This window comes from Centroberyx affinis, unplaced genomic scaffold, assembly GCF_046629955.1.
Source record: "Centroberyx affinis isolate AG114_WGS23_722 - 3 ecotype Tasmania unplaced genomic scaffold, CSIRO-AGI_Caff_v1 ptg001173l_1, whole genome shotgun sequence".
NCBI lineage: Eukaryota > Metazoa > Chordata > Actinopteri > Beryciformes > Berycidae > Centroberyx > Centroberyx affinis.
Genome location: NW_027279703.1, coordinates 107,921 through 131,286, shown reverse-complemented (window position 1 = coordinate 131,286; position 23,366 = coordinate 107,921). Strand labels below are relative to the sequence as shown.

General features: G+C 41.5%; 1 protein-coding gene across 1 annotated transcript in view; it reads right to left on the bottom strand.

The window, feature by feature from the left end:
* LOC139648235 (rho guanine nucleotide exchange factor 10-like protein) overlaps positions 1-23,366 on the bottom strand; it is an 80,340-nt gene that overhangs the window by 12,256 nt on the left and 44,718 nt on the right. The window contains exons 14-17 of the mRNA XM_071524289.1: positions 11,230-11,316; positions 6,457-6,671; positions 5,432-5,589; positions 1,739-1,881 (exon numbers count right to left, since the gene is read on the bottom strand). Of these exons, the coding sequence (XP_071380390.1) occupies positions 1,739-1,881; positions 5,432-5,589; positions 6,457-6,671; positions 11,230-11,316 (603 nt within the window). The remainder of the gene's footprint in view (positions 1-1,738; positions 1,882-5,431; positions 5,590-6,456; positions 6,672-11,229; positions 11,317-23,366) is intronic.

Sequence of the window (23,366 nt, the reverse complement as noted above, 5' to 3'; positions counted from 1 at the left end):
ATGGTATTGAATTAATCTATTTACATTTGTCACCTGCTTCTTCTGATCAGCTATTGGACTACTACTGTAGCTTTTGAGTGACACTCACAAACGAATTTTGATTTTGTATTTACCTCAATGTGATTTTAACTTGCATGTTGTTTACAGTATCTGTAGCTTCTATATTTGCTTCCAACTTCCATATTTTCATAAATCCTTGGAAAGCTCTCTCTTGAAAAGGAGATTTGTAATCTCAATGGGAATAAGTGGTTAAATAAAGGTTGCACATTGTCACCTTCCTTATTCTTGGCATTTCATGAAAAAGTACTGTGTATTTACATAGAAAATGTACAGTAAGTTCACATGATCTGGCAAATGAGGTTAAAAGAGAGAGTTTGCGGGGCGCCCTGGTGGCTCGAGTAGGGCGCGTACCATTTGGCTCAGGCCTTCCCGCAGCGACCCGGGTTCGAATCCGACCCGTGGTCCTTTGCTGCATGTCCCCCCCCCTTCCTGTCTCTCTCTCACTATATCTCTCAAATAAAGCATAAAATGCCAAAAATAAATCTTTAAAAAAAAAAAAAAAAAAGAGAGGGTTTGCTGAACTCACATGGTCTTTTTCGACAAAGCCCTGCTTCCCTTTCATACAGCTACGCATGCTCACTCCTGGGAGCCATAATTAAATGGTAATGGCTTGCAGTTCAGCATCTGCATACTGTATTAAAATTACCTTGGAGAGTTTGGTTTCTATCATTCACTGTTGTCTACCACAGCCCCCTATAAACCTCTAATGACATACTGTACAGTACAGATGAACATCTTTGAGAATGACTTCGCAAAAATGGAAAGCATGACTGTGACAGCGCCCAGGATGATTTTCTGGAGATAACGGTGCGTATTTCAGCGTCATAACTCAGAGCGCTACAACAAAATGAAGCTTATTTGTGTGTAAGAGCCCCAGCAAACATTCAACGAATCTACAAAGCTTTCTATTCGTTGTCCATGGAGCGGCTCCAGGCTGTAAATCTTGATGACATCACAGATTAGAATGGTGGCTCTCTCCGGCTGTGTGCATAAATCTTCTCAGAAAATGGAAGGAGAGGAAATTTTCCTCAAATGCTGCAAAAAAATCCTGTCTAGCAGTTTTATTCCCAGTTTTACAACCCATCCATTAAAGTTCTCAAACCATGTTTTAGTAAAGACTGGGAATATTTCTCAGCTGAGAAGGGGGTGGAGCTGACTTTGCAGCTAGGGATGACATCAACCTATATGTGTTTTATGTGTTTGATGTGTGTTTGATGAAAGCTTATCATTTGATTGGTTGACACCCCTAAACAAACAAATCTGAATTGATATACTTCTTAAGCTTGATAAAAAAATTCTGCGAAATTGGTGAAGTTGCTTAGGAAAAAAAACAAAATATTATTGCATTATAGCTATTTTAAGTTAATAAGTATATTGTCACTATTTTGACACTCCTATAGTCATTTCTGTAATTTTCAATCCACTAAAAGTTCTCTCCATTGCTACTAATTATTTCCCGTTTTACAATTAAGAATGAATTTCCCACTATACTTTTGTGAGAATTTGTCCATATATAAGCAATTTTCCTATTTAGTATTCACGATTAAATTCAAAATGTTACAACTGCTCTTACTACTGATGAAAAATCATTGCATGTTCATTTTATAGTCACAAGGTATACTGCCATAGATTGCCACCGATGCCATTGATTGAATATTTGTATAGTTAGATGTGTTACCTGAGTGGTGAGGCTGGAGACGTCGATGACTGTGACCGAGTTGCCGCAGCTTGCCCATACTGAGTCCTCCAGCACCAGCAGAGTCCGCACCGGCTCTGAACCCACACTCACAGATCTGCAGGAGTCCGGGTCCCACAGATCCCCTGAAAAAAGTGAACAGAAAAAGTAAAATTTCTTAAATCTAAGACCAGGAAAACAACAATGATTTGTGGAAACAACCCATAAATCACAGGCTATTATCACAGCTATAGTCATATGAATAAGTTGTGAACACATGAGCCACTTATAAACTTCCATCTGAGCACTGATTCAGCAGCTGTCACATTGAGCTAGGCAATTAAATTAAATTCCCTCCACTTATACCACAGCAAGTTACCCCGTGTTTGCTTGAAAAATACTCTTTAAGCAGTTCAACACCGTTGAGCAATTATTAAAGTATCAATAGAAAGGCTCCCAGTGGAGACTCTTTCTTTCTCTCTCATAAAAACACATGCATGTCGGAGATTTTGAACCGTAGGTTGACTGAATAAGACTTCCGGACCTCCCTTGGAAACTCCACACATAATGCACCCTTGCCACCTACATGCTAATAAGTCTGGAGTACATTTTAATCCGCTTTCCAACTTCTTTATCGCCAGTTCATTTTTTTCTTTTTTTTTTTTTGCTTCATCAGTGTGAAAATGAAGCAGACCTTTTTCCTTTGAGTTTTAATCACGGGGCACACGTTGCAGCTACCATGGAAGCGAATTATAAAGCGAATTACATAAGCATTTCCTTTGCTGTGCGTTAATGAAGCAAAATTAGAGAAGGGAGTGCACCCAGCCATTTAATTAACATTTTGAGTTGTTTATTTCTGCCTTTCATAGCAGAATAGCTTTACAATGCCTTCTGACTCCCACAGGTTAATTGCTTGGCATGTTCTAAAGGTCATTTTTCCACCTTTTCAAAATTCACTCTTATAAATGTCCCTCCGGCCCTCACACCAACTAAGGCCACGCCAATGCTTCTCCCTCTCCAACACAGAGTCACACCAAACTTCTCTGCTCAGAGCCTTGCAAAATATTTTCAACATGAGTTAACATGATCTGTGACGTGCAAGTCTAAGTGCACGTCTCGGCGAGGAGAGCCGGGAAAGCACATTCTTCGCTAAGCAACAGCGTGTTGCGTATTCATATGTCTTTTGATATAAGTCTCAAGTGAAGCCTTGGCATTTTCTGGCTCCTGCAGACTTGTTTTTAGACAGTAGTGCACTAGTCAAGGGCATAAATCTTTAACAGTTGTGCCGAATCCACAAACATTGCCAGGCACCCTCCAGAGCTTTTCCCCTGTCCTTTTTTATATACATAGCATGAATAGTAATATTTAATCGGCATGCAGCAGCCTGGTGTAATTAATCATCCTTTCTGCTTGGGAGGAGAGAGGAGCACAGGAGGAAGGCAGGCACATTGACATACTGTAGCCAGGTAAGAAGCACCCGGTGATAGAGCTATTGTACTCCCGCTGGCTGTGAAGACTGCGAATCACTGCTGAGATGGTGTTAAGCCCCCCTGGCCTTGTGCGACGCCTGACTAAACACGGCATGCCATCCACCACATGGTGAAGTGTTATTTTCATACTCATAGTGGGTGTGAGAATCACTAGGCACGGGGAAGTAAAAAAGTGTTCCTAAGGTAATGGTTTGAAAGGTAGTTCAAAATTAATATGCTTTTGCAAGTGCTCTCATTCTCAAAATGGGTTAGGTGAAAATGCTATCACGCATGGCATATAACACTTGTGCTACAAGCCGAATGGATGTTGACAAAAATTATATTTCTCACACACTTAGTGAAGCATTCACCGATGAACACAAAGCCATAGGTATTTGCTATGGAGCCGCTTCCTAGTTCATAGTACAAATTAGGACAAGGAAACAATAAAACTCATTTGCACTATTAATTTGACTGGATTACACTCTGAAAAAAACAAAAAACAAAAAAAAAAAACAAGACAAAAGCGTTTTTGTTACTGATCAAGCCCCATTACTAATCGGTAATAAGAAAATCAATCCGTTGCAGTGTAGCATCTCATGTAAGAGACAACAATGACTGACATACTCCTTCAAAAGCATAAGGGATAAGAAATTATTAGGTGACCTCATATCAATTACTGGCTAATATTTGTAAGAGCATTAGCAATGTAATCTGATGTGAAATTAATATATTCCTCCTCTATAATTGTGCTTTTCTCAGGGAATGAGAATATTGTGGCATATGCTGAGATACACACACTTAAAATGATAGGCCTCATTTATTACAAGCAATTTTGAGTCTTTACAAACACTTACACATATTTTGAGTTTTGAATAAGTTGTGTCTCAGTATTTCATCATATTTCAACATTTTACACATATGGAAACATTGACAAACTAGAAAATGTGCTCAGCAGAGCACAGACCGCCGCCATGTCTGACAACACCCCGCAAGGCTTCACACAGACATTACAAAAAACGTAAGAATATGGCCTAGTGCTTCTTCCCTGCACAACCTTTTGTCAAAGCTGTAATAGTATATGAATCTGTTCTGAAATGCAAAAAAAAAAATTCACCTTTTTGTGGAAGACCACGCCTCCTTTTGGCCAATAAGCATAAAAAATTAATCAGTTCTTCCTTGGCCCATAACCAACCTTCATACCCCATGCCCAACTTTTTGAGATATCCTGCTAACAGACGGACGGACGGACAAACACACAGATGTGGGTGGAAACCTCCTTGGCGGAGGTAATAAGGCTTGTCTGCAGAGAAAATTTGGAACAGCCAATCCCATTTGTGTGCTTCCTTGTTTCCCTACTGATGTGATTTTGTTCTCAGATCAATAGCTCTGCCTGGTAAGTGCAAAATGAGTGACAAGTTGATTACAGCCATTCAAAGCTCCCCAGTTCTCTAGAATTTTTAATGGAAAAACTACAGGGATAAACGTCCCAAAAAAGATGCTAGGAGAAAGGTTGCACCCATCACTTGGGTCAATTGGGAGCTTGGGGTAGTGTTATCTTATTACTTTGTTTTGTGTTGGAGCTGTATTGTTCAGCAGAACAGGGAGCTAGCCTCAACAGTACACCTACTATATGATAATCTAAATATAGTATTGCTAATGGTGATAATTTATTATCGTAGAATAGCATTTGGCACTGCCCCACCTTCCCACCCGGAGAGGATGCACCAGCCGCCACTGTGATAAGACAGTACATGGTAAACTCTAATTGGGATTATTTGACAGAATATTGCGATTTACTGCGATTTAAACTAAAAGACTTAAAAAGTTTTTTCCTGTAATACACATTTTACATTTTTTACATTTTTTCTAACCCTGAAGAAATGTTATTTTTATAAAAGAAAAAAAAAATATTGATGTCAGTGTGCAGGATTTACTGAGTGCAGGATTTTGGAGTTTGAAAATGATAAAATGTTTTCACCAATATTGTACTTTATTCCTGGACCAAATATTAGCCGCAGCACTAAAACAACTTATTTAGAAATCCATTTTGGTTGCCCCCATCTCTTAAGCAATTAAGTACAGCTCTTAGTAGCCTCTGGGATTTGGAAATTGCAGAAGTTCATATTGTGATTTTTATTTATTTATTTATTTTTTATTAAATGTTCAGCTCTAGTTGATGGCGCACATCACTCCACAAATATGAGTGACCTTGGAAGGCCCTTACCTCCATTATTTCGTCCGTACACCATAATGGTCCCATTCCTTAGGCCTGCAAACAGGAAGCGAGGGGAGTGTTTCAGGCACAGGGCAGGGCAGCCCTCGGGGTTATGGAGGGTCAACAAGCATTGTGCTGCAGTGTCCACACTGCCGTAGACCAGAACGCTGGAGGAACAAAAGCAGCAGAAGCCGACATGATAAATGAGTGTCATTTGAAATGACAGAGTACCTCGTTTTTATGCAGTTTGATTTAACAGTGCACTTTGGAGCAAAGCATTGTGTATGTGCAACCACTCTGTCTTTCTCATGTTTGAAATGCCATCTGAACTTTGCTGTGTTTTATTGTCTTCTTCAGAATGACAAATGCACACCCTTGTTTTGTTTTTTCTCCGCCTCAAAAGAAAATGTTAAGTAGCATCGGAGTTGACAGTCTTTTGTGTGTGCTAAAATGCTGAAATTGTATTTCATTGCACTGTATGTCTTTTCTCTTTTTCCCTGGACAGGCACTTAAGAAACGAGGCGAATGAGTCAGCATAAACAAACTGCAGACATCTCTTTTGATTTGAGTTTCCATACAAATGACCAAACACAAAAAAAGAGAACAGCAAATTGGCAATATCATGGGTAAATCTGGAATGCAAGTGTGCCGTTTTCTCTCTCTGGTAAAAAATAATTCATTCACTCCGACTGTGACAGAGACTGAGATTAAACTTATCCTCCATTATTCACAATACAGATCAGAAAATATATTGGATTTGAAAATGAAACACTGATCTTAGAAGCAATAGTAGTACTGATGGAGTATTGGGGTATCAACTCTGATTTCTTATCTATACTGCTAGAAATCTCAGGGGAGCGTAACAGAAGATAATACAGGACATAATTTTGCATGAACGACAGAAGTTTCAAAGACTTAGAATTATATGTCAATTTGTCCTCGTTTGTCATCATTTCATAATTTGTCTTAAACACTAATGCTTATTGCTCTCAAGCGTCCTGTATCCGTTGCTCCCTGTAATTTCTGAGTCTCACCTCCCATCATCTAGTCCAACACAAATGGTGTTGCCGATCCCTGAGGGAGTCCTGTGAAGTCCAGCCTCCACCTCGTCAGAGGGAGAAGGCTCTGGCACGTATTCCAGACAACGGACAGGAGAGCCCACCTGCAGGCTCTTTACAGCCCGTGGTGTGGGCCTGTTCAGGGAAAATATCTCTAGCTGCCCCTGAGAGCCATCTCCTCCACCAGCCACCTGCAGGGAGAAAAAACATGGTTGAAAAGGGTCAAGATCCCATGTTAAGTTGGATCAATAGATTGAATCATCACACTGCAGGCAATAAACTATGCTGTTGAAACAGAAGAAGATAGGAAGAGCAGAGAGCGAAGCCTGGCCAATCTCTCTGAGATCATGCTTGCAATGTGTGTTCACAGTCTTAATCAAATTGTAGAGGCCAGGGGATAATGTGTCTTCAGTCCAACATTCTCTACCTGTCAGCAATTTAGATTTCAACAAAGTTGAAATCAAATATCCTTTCAAACCTTGTCTTTTGTAGTCCTCCCCACTTTTTAGGATATCACTCAGAATCTTAAACCGCAGTCTGTAATGGATTCACAATGTCATCTCTAGAACATCAAACAATTCTTAAAACTCTGAGATCTTTTCATCAGCAAAGAACAGAGAGACTCGAGGAAGTTTTTGAAAGGATCTGCGTTGCTTGACAATGAGGGTTTTCTGCAAGTTAGTGATTGATCTATTGCTGGAGTCAGTGCATGATAAAATGACAAAATCATTTCCAATGAAAGAACTGACATCTGAAATGAACGTGTCCAAGGTCAACCTAAACACTTGAAGATGCTGTACGCGGTATCAAGGAAGAGTCGAACAAGAGGGTACAAATAGAGCTATTGCAACAAAATACCCCGGAAGCTTTCAGTGGCTCAATTTGCTGTCGCCGATAAACACACTGAGAACGGTACTGATATCTGTCCCTTTTTGTAGAGAGCAGAAGCCCCCCGAAAAAACTTCCTAACAAGCAAAAAGCTAACCTTAGATATCATCAAAAAAAGGTCTGGCAATCATAACAAGCGTCCCAGGGGATCCACACCCAACAGCAGTGAGGCTGAGTGCCTGCCTGAAGAGAGGCTTGATTTTCTATGTACCACATTTATATTGGCCTTTGTGTCAAGACTGTCAATGCTAATGCAGAGAAAACGTAGACAGCAGGAGCCCCTGAACGGATCTCTGATGCAATTTCAATTAGGCTTGAGTTGCTACCATTTCCGAGCAATTAAAGTGTCCGTGCGGGTATTCAATATGATTCCATTCATTACTCCGGCGTGAGGCCTAGGTGGATGTCCAGCCGAAAATGCAATGTCCTTCTCCTAGAAGAACCACGGCTGCTCGCTAGACACCGAAGATTTATTCTCTGTATGAATCACAGTGTGTGAATGTGACATGAGCTAAATATAGTCTTTAGCTCTTCTCCTCCACACTCACCCTTATTTGCATGCAATCATTTGTTTGATTTGTATCAGCGTGCAGAATCTGGACAGGAGCGATCCCGTGGGCTCTGGAGAATGAGCCAGAACAAATAATGGTCTGTTGCACAGGGAGAAAAGAAGATAGGGAAGGCTTATCTTGCAGCAAGGAGCCCAAAAAACACTGCTTCAAGTGACTCTGTGTAACCATAGCCAGAGGCAAGGCCCCCTCACCCACACTCCTCCACCATTTACACATTCACACGTCCATCTGCCCCACACACACACAAACACACCACCATCACCACCACCGCTACCACTATCACCAAACGCTTTCTCTTCCTCTTTTCGATCCAATTTCCCCAGATATCCACTGAAATTACTGTGCCCTGACAAAGTCATCACTACTTATTTAGAGGAATAGATATCTGGAGCCGTGCCCTGGACAGATTCCTCTTCTCTGCCAGGAAGAAGCAAAAACTTCCCCAACAGTAAATGCTCTGCCAGCATTAATTAGATCGGTCTGGACGAAGTGAGGAACCATGGGAGAATGGGCATGGTAGTAGGCTCCGCTCAATTGTATTTGCCACATCGAGGAGCCAAAACCACGGGTCACCAGACTGTTGATTTACTCTGAAACGAGAGCATTTCCAGTTCTCTGTCACTGACACAAACTATGAACGTTCGCTTCCTGAATGTGTGTATAAGAAGAGACATGATGGAAGAGTTAATGGAGACTTTATCTTAAAATTAGAAATAGGATGTTGGGGAAAGTAGGACAAGGAAGGTGAAGGCAAACAGGGAAACACTGGGGTATCAGGCTGATTAGAAACAATGTCATTACTCTGATCAAAGCCCACAGAAATCCCCGTAGCCCATCTCACTTTAACATGATTAGTGTCATCCCTTATTTGACAAGGCTGCCAGGGAGGTAGAACCAACTGGGGGTGGGAACGCTTAGCCACTTATTTAGGCTATCCTTGCTGGATCCACAGGCCTTCACTAGTATCATTTCAACAGAGCTAAAAGTTTCTGCTTTGGTGACACATTGCACAGTATGAAACATCGACAGTGCCGGAAGAAGGCCAGTGTTTGGCACTTGTGGATCGCGGTTGGTTTTGAGAATGAGTGAGCATGAATGCATTGCTAAGTAAATTCACTCTTATGGGTTAAATTTCATTCATGATCAGTTCTCTTGAAAATTCCTTTGTTTATCTAGTCTCTTGACTGAAAGACTTCCCAAATTGAGACTTCCTTACAAGTAGCATACAGTATAACTACAGTAGAACCCAAATTCCTTGGGCTGTTTGGCAGACTGAAATATTCAGATTATTGACATGCATTGAAATAGTGTACCAACATATTACCCAACATATTACCCAACATGTTTGTTGGGTAATATATATTTATATATTTTGTATGTTCCCGCATGCAAAAATGCAATCATATTACATGTTATATTTCAACGCAGTAGAGCATTTTCCTTGTTTATTGAGGACAGCTCCATATGAGTTGATGAATGGTAAACCTTCAATGTTAAAGAAATAGTTCACCCAAAAAGAGCGTGAACATGTGAGGTCTGGGTGTGTGCAAGCGTGAATGTAGTGAAGATTTGCGCTAAATAATGGTGTAAATATCTGTATTTTCCACTCACTGTGTGATCATTTGGCTTCAAAAGACTTGGATTTTGCCACACAACCTGTTACGAGTATTTTTTATTTTTTTTTGCCCTTTTTGGAACTCTAAAGAACCGGACCCCATTGACTTCAGTTGTTTTGGAGGAGGCTGCTACGGAGGTGTGCTGGCAACCTCCCTTTGTGTTATGTGGACTACCAAACGTGAGAATTTTCATTTTTGGGTGAACTATTCCTTTAACCACCCACGAGAATCAGAGGTAAACATCAGTATCCACGCTGTTTTGTTTGTTTGTTTTTATGAATAAGGCAAACTAACTTCTTGAAAATTATCATCATCAAAAGAATACTATCAGGGTCATGTTGCTGTATTTTAACAAGACGTTTACTCTCATATTCAGCCTTCAAATCTTAAATAGATCTTAAAAATTATCTAAATCTTAAAAGAGAGAGAGAAAAATGCTGCCATTGACTGAGGTAACTCTACTTTCCAAAGCAGTTTCAATTGTTTCAGGAATTTTCTAGAATTTAGTGTCAGATCACTGCACTACTATCAAGAAAATGAAACTTGATTCTACAAAATTCTTGAAACAAGTTGATTTGCATTGGAAGCAAGTGAAATTATCTAACCCCTTTGGTAGATTTTTTCAATTGTTTTAAGAAAATTACAATTTTAGGACTCAGTGACAGACTAAATGACTTGTTAACATAGAGATTGTTTGCAGTGTATGCTTTGAAAATGAGTGGAAAAACAAACACATCAATTGTGACACAAACAACAGCTGTAAAGGAATTTAAACCTTTAACTCTACACTTCACAATAGCCTTCATTCAGTTGACACGACACATCCTCTATCATGGTCAGTGTAACACATACCACTGCAGCAGCATGTGTACAATCCACCTTTGTTCCTGAAACTGGTGTGGGAGGACAAGGTCAGGCGGCGGTATAATGGTACGTGCTCTAAAAGGACTTCATGGTGAAACAGCCCAGCCTCCTTCGCACACTGATATCATTGTGCTCTAAATGCCAGCTCTACCGTATCTCCTTTTCACCATCAGAGCGAGGGCCCAGTCCTCTTTAGAATAGCACCAAAAAAAAACAAAAAACAATTAACTCCGAGACACGGAGCGGGACTCTGTGTCCTGGAGGGCCTACACTTGATTTAGCTACCTTTCTTAGGTCTAAAGAGGATTACCTGATAAATTGCCCACCTTCTCCAAAAAAAAAGGATGGGGTATAAAAATTGAAACTTAAAGATTAACAGCAGATTCTTTTTTTTCCCCACTGAAATTCCCCCCTCTTTCTAAATCCAGCTAAATTCCCTAAAGTCCAGGGATTGTGATGTGATAGTCTGTCGCCGCAATTTGCCCCACTCATCACAAAACTCTCTGTAGTTGTTACCTTCCACTACCCTTTATACTGTATTAATTCACAGTTTCCTAGCAACATTTTCACAGAGAAAAATGGTGCATGTTCCATTCTTAGCCTTGAGATGTGTTTTTTTTATGAATGAGTGTCGAATGTAGAAAGGACATTAGAATTAAACGGGTCATGGTAATCATGTTAAAAGCTAGAATGATCAATTACTGCAAAATATACATTATTTTGCCTTGTCATTTGTTTCAGTTATTATTTGGTATTCAATTGAGTGTGTGTGTGTGTGTGTGTGTGTGTGTGTGCAGCACATTACTTACCCAGAGGTAGCCTTGAGGTAAAGACGTGCTCGCTGCAGAGAAGCCCAGCAAGGCACAATGAACAGGGTTGTGCAGGGCAGCTTCGAGCTACAAGAGACAATATGAATATTGATTTAATATGTACAATGACTCAACACTTCAAAGTAAAACATATAAAACTCATTTTGTTATATTTCCGCTGCAGTCCAAAGAACTATACCTTCCAGGTGACCAAAAAACTGGCTTTGGGATTTCATTTTTTCTTTTGGATGCATGTGTATCCCAGATGACAACTACATGACAAAGGCCAGCCAATAAAAGAGCCTCAACTCCCCCACAAACAAGTGCCATTATATCCTTTGTCATTTCACCTGGGGTCTGACAGCTTTCTGCCCACATTGTACACAGGTACAGTATTTGCAGGTATTTGAAAGGGCTGCTTTTGAAAATATTCTAGGCCACTCACACTTTATATTGTATCTTCCTGAAAAGCAACTTTCCAAAGGCAGTTTGGGCTTGAAACTTTTCACACAATATCCAAAATAATTGTGGACTCAATCTTCAATAATAATTGTGCACGCAGACTATTTGACTGGTGACCATGGGGTAACTAGTGCTTAAGGCTAATTACATTGCCAGGACCACAGAGAGTTTGGGTCCAGACTGTAGCTTTAGACTCTTGTATAACTATTGTATAATTGAATCCCTACCATTTTACCTGGCTGCCCGCTGTTTCAGGCTCTGTTCCTCTCTACCAGCATTAAAATTTTCAGATGGGATGCCTAGATACAAGGATGGCATTAGTTTGATAAGTAGAAAAACAATGAAATGCTTAAGGGCACATCCAAAAAGTCCAAGGCATATTCACCATAGAATTAGTTTATATTTTCATTTTATTGTGTTCCCCGTTTATGTAAAGTGTGTTTGCATGCGTGCAAATGTGGTTTATTACGTTACACCAAGACAATTTATAAGAAACACGACATTGACCATGCATCTACAAGAAATTAGTATGTTGACACATCAGGGCAGAATAGAATAGACCTGAAGTATCTATTTAAGGTTTAAATAATAAAATATAAAGAAAAACAAAACAAAAGCACACCATATCACATTTGCTATGAGCCCACAAGGAATCAGTGTTCTGACAGCCAAGGGTGAATAAAAATGACTAAATAGCTATTTAATATGTCAAATACTAAAAAAAAAAATAACGTAAATACATGACAGATTTGCCTTGGGATGTTCATTTCAGTATATAACCTGCGGGTCTTAATTTTTTAGATTGCTCTCTTCTATACTTTGCTCTCATAATGGCAAGATCAAAAGACTGACACTGAAAACAATGCTTGATGTTTCAGTTATTATTGGAGGCAGACATTAGTGCTTTGGCCTAGTTTCAGTTTTTCACACTTTTGCTCTTATTTTTATTTCATTCGCATTTCATGCCTAGTTTTAGTCTTACTTTTAGTTTCAACTACCTCTAATAACCATGCTGTCCACTCACTCCTCTCCTCTCTACAGACATGTTTAATTTTGTTGTCATGTTTTAGTTCAGCTCAGTAAGACAGCCACGCAGTGGATAACACCTTGAACATATAAAATATACGAGCACAAAAGAAGCCTTTCCATTTCCTAGTTCTATTTTCAGACGCGTAAAGATTGATTGAGTTTCTGATTACATGGTGGGCACACAGACAATTTTTTGCACCATGGTAATTTTTAAGCTCTGGGATGCATGGAGCATTCGCTGTGAAGCCACAAGGGATTAGTGCTACTGATATGTGACATTTACCTTCAGAAATGAAAATGGTCAAACCTGGGAATACACAAGTGTCTGGAAGATTGAAGCCCTGCACTGAGGCAGTTGTCTGACTATTTATTAACAATAAAAAGGGCCTGTATCTTACTAAAACAGGGGAAAAATCTGTATTCCATAGACATATAGTAGATGTGATTGCCTGAATCTGAATGATAGAAATTGACATTTACTGTATAGAGCAGGGGGTGAAAACAGGTTCACCGCCTTGAGGCCGTCTTCAACTGCCATTGAATAGCTGATAGTGTATCAAGCCCCCTGCAGTGAAAGCTGCTCTTCTGACCAGCGCTCCGGCTGTTAGGGAAGGATTATTATTTTGGTGTATGGCTGGTGAGGGTGGGCCGCGTGGCAGACGGAACATCTAATTGCGTGGTATTGTGTTGGGTGTGGGGGTGGGGGGGTGACAGGGGTTAGCGACAAACGCTGCACGCCTTTAACTGTCGTCCTCCGAGGCGGCAAACATCAATCACGGGTAATTTATAGCCTCCTCTTGCTAAGACCCTCCCCCTTTCTCGCTGGTAGCGTGTGTTTGTAAACACAAAACGCAAAAAAAAAAAAAAAAAGAATACCGGCCACATCGCTGCTCTCCCCATCTGCCCGGCAAGGCTATTTCTCCTCCCCGCCTCTGTCTGTCTCCATCTATTCAAATTGATCGCGCAGATGCACGGTCTCTACCTCTTTTTCTCCATCAATCTCTCACTCCCACTTTCCCATCTTTCACCCACCCCCCCCCCTTTTTTTTGAGCTTGCTCTGTTTCTCTCTCTCTCTCTCTCTCTCTCTCTCTCTCTCCTTCTGCTAGCCTTCCCTCAAGTGCAGCAAGATGTTTTTTTGATAGGTAATTAAGCGGCAGCCATAATAGGTGCCCATATGGAAGCCCTGCGGTTAAGAGTGAGAGACTGGCTGGTGGACCAGAGGGACAGGAGCACTAGCGGATGGTGCTGGTGGTTCGATGGGCTTCACACTGTGGCGGATTTTATCAGTCGCCTGAGACTGCCGGGCGTCGTCGGCCAATCTCCGCAGCCGTAGATTGCCTTGTCTGTTAGCACTCTCCAGAGCAAGTCTGGCAATACTAAAGGGATCTATCCACTTCATCAGAACAATCCCATCACATCTTCATAAGGTATTCAAAGACAGAAATGCGCACTGGGATCATTCGCATAAAGAGCTGATGTGTAAATGAAGAGGCTTGTTCCTTAATGAGATATCCACCATTTGAAAAATTTGACGCCTACTCTTGCAAAATGATTGCTGGTATGAAAAGGAAATCTCATTATGGAATATTGTTGAAGTGATTAGCAATCTGCTAATGACTTACACCATTTTGCTTAATATGTTAAACATTACTACTTTGCTTATAAAAAAAAAGCAGTATTTAAATCCACACAATTAAGCAATCATGAACATCAAGCAATGTCTTTATTTTCCAAATTGAACATCATTATCGAATGAAACCCTTCAAATGTTACATAAAACAACTGTTTATATGTGGAGGGCTGTGGACAGGAATAAGGCAGGGATAGATTGTGCTCCCATTAAAGTGTAGACAGTGACTATGATCAATACAGTAAACCGCTGGCCCACTTATTGAAGTTCTTTAAACAGCCAATAGAAACAGCCAGGGTGAGCATAAAAACAAAGACTGTGAGACCATCTCCACCACCTGTGAATGTGCAAAGTATATCGACAGGCACAAAGGACATGTGGATCTTCAGCAATGGCCATATCATTGGCGATCCCAGTGCTAATATGGTATCAGTGAGGCACCATTTAAAAATCAATGTGAAACAAGGCTTCTCTAAGTCAATTGTCAGTGTTGTTTATAGCACTGAGCTTGTGTGCATGTGTGTGCAGACGTGTGTGTGTGTGTGTGTGTGTGTGTGTGTGTGTGTGTAGGTGTGAAGCTGAGAGGTAAATCCCAGGTGGGGAGGCAGGATGAGAGAAGGTGAGCTGGTGAGGCGGCTGAGGGAGGTTTGATGGAGGACTTTGGGGAGCGTGGGGAGGAAAAGGGAGGGAACGGGCAGGTGAGCTAATTAAAGCGAGATTTGTTGATGTGATGAGAGGGCGGCCTCCCAGCTGCTGGTTACCAATGACCCAATGGTCGACAGAGAGCCCGCCCCACCCATTACCCCAAGGGGGCGCCAGCCCATATGCTAGTTCCAGGTGGCAATGGTTTGTGCAGGATCGTCCACAGCCATTCCGTAAGATAAATGTGAAATGTGCATAATTACACCAGTTCCTGCAGGATACCATAGCAACCATACCATTAAAACATTTTGTCTCTACCTTCTTGCATCCTACTTCACCTCTTGGCTCTGTATACCAGTGGTCTGGTCTATGTTATTCTATTATTGTTAGCTGTCTACAATGACATTCTATTGTTTTAATTATTCATACCATTGGCTTAGACTGTCAGACTGGTGTCCCCTTGGTAAGGATGACTTCCCCATATCCAATTAATGTTGTTTTACTTCCCAAGGCTACTCAGGTGGAGTGTTTTTCCTTGCAGCAATATTCCTCTGTAAGCACTGTGAAATCTGCACTCCACTGTGTTGGAATTTGCCACACATTAGATGTGTGACGATCGCTGCTTGTTTCTACAAGGGTCCATGCATCAAATTCACCAGGGGCCCATAATGTTATCAATGACAAGACACACTGCAGCCGGCATCACATTGTTTGGCTCCCACCATGCTTATGTAATGGATTCTCTTTATTGGAAAGTGCGCTCTATAGCCACTTATGAAATACTGCATGAAGTGAAATTCCTGAGCACACATTTCTGGACTGTCCAAAAGAAAAAAAAAATATGAGTTAGTAAATATTATATACTGTGCTGTATAGCTTACTAAAAATGAAATAACAAATACGAGCTGCAGAAAGGCATGCGTAGAGAGAATCGGGTGCTATATATTAGACTCTGGGAAAAAAACATGCCTCTATCCTTTCTAATTCCATAGTCACAGTGCCTCCCTCCAATTCCACATACCAACAATCTTTTACACGCACTAACAGGCACTAATAGAAAACTTCCACTGTTTATTAACTGATAATTGACTGGTGCTGGCACTCCCTCCCCGCTGCAGCCCCACTGCCTGGGGCTACAGGCAGGACGGCCACAGAGTGAATCACCAGTCAACCTGAAATTACTTACAACCAAGGCACTGCTACAGGTAGTGCACACTAAACAAGCTGGTAACATGAGAGTTTTTACAAAGATGCTGCCCAGGTTACCAAGGAAGCAGGCCATGCAAGAGCGGGACTCCTTCACTGGCACAGGTTTCTGTGATATGTTCGGTCTACTGCCCATAGTATGTCTTGATCTGATCGTTTTTACGTGAGGTCCTGTTGTCTCTTAGGTTGTCATTATGTCTCTGTATCAATGTTTTCTGAAGTGCATTTTATAGTTGAACGTAATGCAAACGTAAAGTAAAGCACGAATGCAAAGAACGCTGCGGTGCTTACATTTAAGTTTTTATACTATAACTGCATTGATGTGTGCGTGTAGCATGTCATTGAAATCCCGTACACAGGGTGGCAGTGTTTAAAAAAAATCATATTGCACTAAAACGAAACATAGAAGAAGAGTGAAACAGGAAACAGACATGACGACAAACATGGACACAAGTATAGCGATGCAGCTGGAGGAATGGGATGTGTTGGAGCAGTTGGAGCGTGAAGAGTTGGATGCCGTCATGATCGCCCCTATGATCAGCCAATCAGAGTACGCCACTCCGCGTAGACTTGCAGTTGAGATTCTTGGGCAGGTACCCAACACCTACGCAGAGAACTATTTCAACCCCAAATATGTGTCAAATAGCGTCAGTTTACGTGCAGATACGCTATTTTCATTAAAGTATAAAATGCGGCTGAGATGGTAACTGATATCTCGGTGTTATTTGAGAAAGAAGACAGTAATAGCCTAATACTAGGCATTACCTCCATGTATAAGTGCATATGTTGAACGGCTGATGTTTGGGGCACTAAATCGACAATTCTCTTTTTTCCAGGGTTAAAGATCAAAAGTTGGTGAATGTCATTGGATGTTATCGTAGTGTCTTACTTAAGTTAGACTCTACATAATCACACTGATATGATAGCCGCTCCGCCTCTCCCTTCCTTCCTCTCCACCGCTGCTCTCCATGCCCATTTCATTGCATTTTTCAAACTAGTGGGGTAGGTGGAGAGGGACTGAAACTGGGCGTACAGTCGACCTTTAAAGTGATTTTCAATCGAATTCTGAGAGAATGGTAGAATAAGTTTTATGCTAGAAAGGAGGATAGTCTCATCTTCATTTTGATATTCTCAGCATGGTATTGTGAGTTTGTTTTAGTATTCTACTGATGGGGAGAATCAAAGTGGATTATTTCATTTAAAAAGGTGACACAATATTCTTACGGAGGTTAGGAATGAATTGTAGCAGTCAGGTAACTTGGCCCGCCCTACAAACATAGATATAAATATGTACTGCACATATTCCATTCAACACACACACACACACACACACACACACACACACGGACATACACACAGCCATGGCACAACCACAGAGGGATAGCAAAGTGTTGTTTGCTTATTATCTGTTTTCCAATATATCCACTAATGAATCTAATACAAAAGGACGGCAGGATCAAAGTTGAAACATGCAGCTGATGTTATGATTTCATGAGCTTGATGTCACCCAGTGATTTAAATTCCACTAGCATCTACAAGCAGAGATCAAAGGGCCAACCACCTGCTGTGCTTGCAGGGCTGCATTATGCTCAGAATATTCAAAGTCATTTGAAGACAATAAGATTAAACCATCTGCAGGAGAGGACCGAGTAGACAACCTGATTTTTAACTCTTGATTGGCTCGTATGGGGTCTTTTAGAGGTGGTTAGGACTTGAGGCGAACCATATGGCTATCAGCTTATTATTAAAAATGGCTCAGGACATTTCCTTCAATTTAATAACCACTGTCTGTACAGTAACGATTCCCTGTCTCCCCTGGCTATGCCACAGATCATATCAGCAATAAGTGGAATGAAGTTGGAGAGTGGTTTTGCATATCGCCGCTCAGAGCCACGGCCTGACATTGCCAGGACATCACAAACTCATATTCATGACTCGACTCAGATTTTCTTCCTCGTGTCCTTCACAGCTCCTAGCTGAACGATTGCAACACGCACCAACTAATGTGATGCAAATTCACTATGTCGCTATGCCCCCTCTCCACACACACACACACACACACACACACACACACACACGCACACACACACACACCCGACTCCTGCGGCCATGGCAGTTCCAACTCGCCCGGATGAAAGCAATGTACTGCCCCTGCATTAATGGGTTCAAAAGAGGACTGCAGGCCAAAAGTTCTCTGTGTAGTCAATCGCTTCCTCCATCTCCCCTTCCCTTTGCCAGACACAAGAGACATCTGCATGAGAGGGCCAGACAAGCGTTGGGACTACAGATCTTTACCCACCTGAAAGAGAACTGTTTGTCAGCATGGGGTCCGAGATGAAACCATGGGCACAAGAGTGGAAGAGGCTTTCTATAATCCTTTATATCAGATGGCAGGGAACTCAGAACAAAGGGGGCTCTGGTGCCCACTGACTCCGGGCCATGTGGTGGCTATGGCTACTGCTGCCAAGGAAGCGCAGCACATCAAGGAGCACCTCCCGAGTTTGAATCTGCCCCTTACAATCCTTGGAACCTAATGCTGTGATGGCCTGCTTGGAACAACATGAGACACACAGGAATCACAACTGGTTCAAAAATACTAATCTGGTGGTTCTTAATCACGCTTAAACCTTGTATCATTCGCCACACTTTGCCACACAAGGTCCACTGCTTCAACCCTGTAATTTGATACTGTAAGACAAATATTTTATTTTTATTTATTTAACCATGTAGTCCCACTGAGTTCAAGAATCTGTTTTTCAATACAAACCCGGCCAAGCAAAGCAGCATCAAGTCAAATCTCTATGCTGCAGACAAACAAGCTATTAACATGTGCGAGAACACGCACAAAAATTATTTGTGTATTACATAAATGGTGAGGTTGTAAATTGTAAATTAACAAGCAGAGCTATTTAAAATGGGAGCTTAAAAGGTAAAGAAAACCTGCCCTTAAACCTCTTATGCTGGTGAACAACCATGATTTAAGCAGCATTCAGGTCCAGGTTGGCAGTTGTCCATGTGTTGGAAGCAAGTAGAAGGAAGAGCGACAGACTAATTAGTGGAGCGAATGTAAGGAGAGAACAAGTCAGCGCAACAGACAGGAATGGCACAATAGAGAATTAGAGGGAGAGGGTTAGGAGAGAGGGCTTTCCTTTTGAATTGATGCAGTTTTTGCCTATCATATTTCCACATTGGTGTATAATCGCAAAGGAAGAATGTGACCGAATTAGCACATTTAGTAGATCTGCGGCATTTCCCTTCTGGTTATACAATTTGTTCCTGCGCTGCTATCTTGACAAGTACAGAGCAAGCAGAAACCCAGGGCCAGAGGAGGACTCTACTCTGAGGCACTGCTAGAGCATCCCATGATTCCCTGTAATTACTATGTTAACTGTCATAGCAACAGATCAGCCCCTTTGCAGATGACCTCGCTGTCAAGTGGTGGTTGCCCCGTGCATCTGTATCCAGGCACCACACTGCCCTCTGTTGGCGAGGAGAGCAATGAGGGGGGGGGGGAGATGGATGGAAGCCAGGCTTGTATGTGCTGTGGCTGTATCATCACGAGTGAGAGTAGTACAAAGCGTGTAACTACTACGTAATTACCGTCTAAATCACAATAAAGCAACCAAACATACACAAATGAATCTAAGTCTCTTTAGAGCTCTGCATCCGTGAAAAAACGACTCAGTAGTCACAAAGACCATGTGGATCCTGTAATTACAGCAACAAATTAGAAATCCCTAATCCTTTTTTCCCACTTATCTGCCTCAGTCCAAGTTTTTTGGTACATCCCAATCAAAAAGCATCTTTTGATTGCAGACCTGCTGTGGAAGACAAAATAAGAATGCGCAGGAGGCTGATTTTTGCCTCTCTTCTACAGAGTCCCGCCAGCCGCTCGACTTAAGCCATTACTTGAGTTCAATACACTTGACTGCTGATGCTGCTTAGCGCTGGCAGAGAGTAGAGATCCAGATCTACGAAGATGAAAGTCTGACCTCGGTACACTCTTGGCACATTAGCCAAGACGTTGGAAACTGTCACAACTCCCTCAGAGTCATTCTCTGCGAATGCCAAAGTTTGACTTCTGCCCTGACCCCGCTGAGAGGTCCGCTTTGATCGGGAGTGCTAAGCAGTTAGAGCTTGTGTGCTGTCAATGCCCCCTGTATTGGTGACAGTGACAACGTTGGTGTGTCTGGCGTTGGGTTCTGCTGAGCCCAGCCACAGTGACCAGAAGGGCCGGGCCATATCAGCTCCAGAGACAGGTCTGCTGTGATCCAGCTACACACAGAGAAATCAGATTGACACTTTCTCCTGCATTCCCATAATCCGCGTGCCAAAAGCTTGTCTGCTTGCCCCGTTTGAACTCAGAGGATGAGCAGCAGTGGGCTGTTGATGTGGAGAGATCTGTGGCTGTATTTACAAAGCTTTCTAAGCCTAAGAGTGGTTCCTAAATGGTCAATTAGAATAGACTTTCAGAAGAAAGGACAGTTTATATAAAAGGCTTTTTTCCCCCTAAAAGTGGTTCTCAAAGCATTTAGCAGGAAAATTGTTCATAAAAATAGAAGAAATCTGGACAGGAATTTTGGTGGAAGGAAAACCAAACCAAACCACAAACTAAAATGGTTGCCTAAGGTATGCTGAATTCCTTAGCAAATACATCTCCATATTTTTTCAGACCAATCCTTGCTAAAAATCTAGGTTTCTGAACGGCATCTCATGTTGATTTTCCTCATTATTTTTGTACAGAACATGGAAATGTGTTAGTGACCATGCATTTCAACATTATTTGCATTCCTTATAGTCAGTTCCCCTCGGTTTGATAGCAAGTATCTAATTCAGTTCTGAATATTCATGCCTTGAAGCCTTGAGTATGATGCTTGAAATTTGGTGAGCACCCACTATAGCAAAAAAATATAGACTTTAAAAGCCAAGCTGCAAAAGAACCTCATGCTGTAATTCATTTTCTGTTGTTGCAAAGGAACCTTCTTCACCTTTTCCTCATGAAAATACATTACATCGAGGTTGTGAATTAAGAGGTAGAAGCAGAAAATGCATTGTGAGCGTGTCCCTACATTACTACACCGAGGAGTAACCTCTGATGAGATACCACATCGGCAAAAGACTTGAGCCTAATTGTCTTACTCTCAAAAGCAGTGGGAGGGGAAATAATGAAATATACCAATAGAAAACAGCTTAAATGGAGCTATAGAGCATAGCACCATTGGCACTATTGGTCATTATCACAATTCATTTAATCATGATAGTCACAGAAAAGCCAACAAAGATTATCTTAAATATCTGATTAAGCGATGCAATGGAAGTAACATCCCAAACGCTGGTCTTGAAGCAGGGAGGTGCAGAGAGTTCTTCAGGGGCAGGTGCTCAAATGAAAAAAGGGGCATCAACAGTGTCAATCTGTGGAAGAATCTGCGGTGTTGTTATAGCCTATCCCTTAACTTTATTCATCTGTTATATTTGCTTCCATCTCTTGTGTTTCTGTCTCATTGTCCTCTTCTTTCTCCCCCTCATCTCCCATTTCTGTCTGCCTGTGCTAAATATTAAATAAAAATAAAGAAATAAAAAAAATATATATATATATATCTATATTAGTGATGAATACTCAATTATCTTATTTTTTATCATAATAGTACAATCTTCATTGGATAGAATTTAAGATAAAGTCACTAAATCTATTTTTTTCCTTGCATGATGAAGGTAAGTTAGCTGCCCTGACTCCCCAGTATGCCTCTCACCTGTTGTCTTGAGTCCCATAGCTGCCTTCGGCTTTACTTTCTATTTTACTTTCGCCCTTCTTGCTTTCGAGGGCGTCTTGCAGCCACTCACTATATAATATGTAAAATGAAAAAATAATGTTTGCAAACGAGAGAATCTGGGCTACTGGGCTGAGAAAGTCAATATTAGCAGCAGCATCAAACTAGCTAGCAATAGTCAATTTGGTCCAAGTATCAATTAGCTACACTGATTCAATTACAGCCTACATGCTAAGAAGGGGAACGTCCACATGTGAGAAGGACAGAGAAAGGGGCAATGCATTGCGCAAAAGATTCATTTGTGTTTTGCAGTTGCTCAAATACTTTCGCTCGTAGCTACAATTTAGTAACTATTCGGAAAATGCCTAAAATAAAATAATACATTTAGATTGGAAGGGGCATTATATTCAATTAAGGGAAAAGGGGCAGGTGCCCAAGCACCCATAGCCCCCCCCCTCTGCACGTGCCTGTCTTGAAGAGGGATGTGGAACCGGTGTGTGAGTGAGGTGTGCGCTCTCACAACACACACAAGCACTTGCTGTTTGTGTTTTTTTTGTATTTGCCAGAAGGATATCACTGCAGAATAGAAAGGGAGCTGCTACGCCCCAGCGGATGTGTGTTGAGCAAGAGCTTTTAATCCATGCTGTGGCATCTGTTCACCACAAATCAGAGAGGTGGCTGATATGTGCTACTCTGAAAAGAAGCAAGCGACCTTCAAGAAAAACAGAGGGAGAAGCATTGCGTAAGGTGTCAACATGACGACTCTACCTAAAAAAACAGGCTGGAGGGCTGAGAAGAAATAAATCATCAGATGGGTGTTGCATCAGGGAAAGGCCACCTTTTCACACTCTGTCCTTCTCCTTTTTGATCCATATTTCATAGCGTAACATCGCACAGCCTTCACATCGAGCCCCTTTCTTCATCTTGGCAGTAGAAGCTTTGAGTCATTATGTTCGTAAATCAGTTGTTCACCAAACACTGCTATAAAAACAGCCCACAACATATTTGCTACCGCCGGAGACGCCGCTCAACAAGCTCATTTCTGCACTCCCAGTCACTTTCATACGGCTAGTTGAACGCACACCCCTGCTCTCTTATCACTCCATCAGCAGGGAAGATGGATGAGACAGCGAGTTGGAGGGACATGCACAACATGCCCCGAAAACACCAGCTAGTCCAGTAAACAAGCACAGACCCCAGCGACCCAGTCCAGTGTGATTGCACCACATGACAAACACAGAAATGTCGCCACAGTGTGTTTAATGGATTTCAAAACCACATAACCGCCCTACAAAAACAAACCAAAGCACATACAAAAAAATAATAAAAATGCCGATCTATGTGATCTATGTAAACTAGTGCAGTGTATTAGGGGTGAGATGTGAACAGGCTCTTCCGT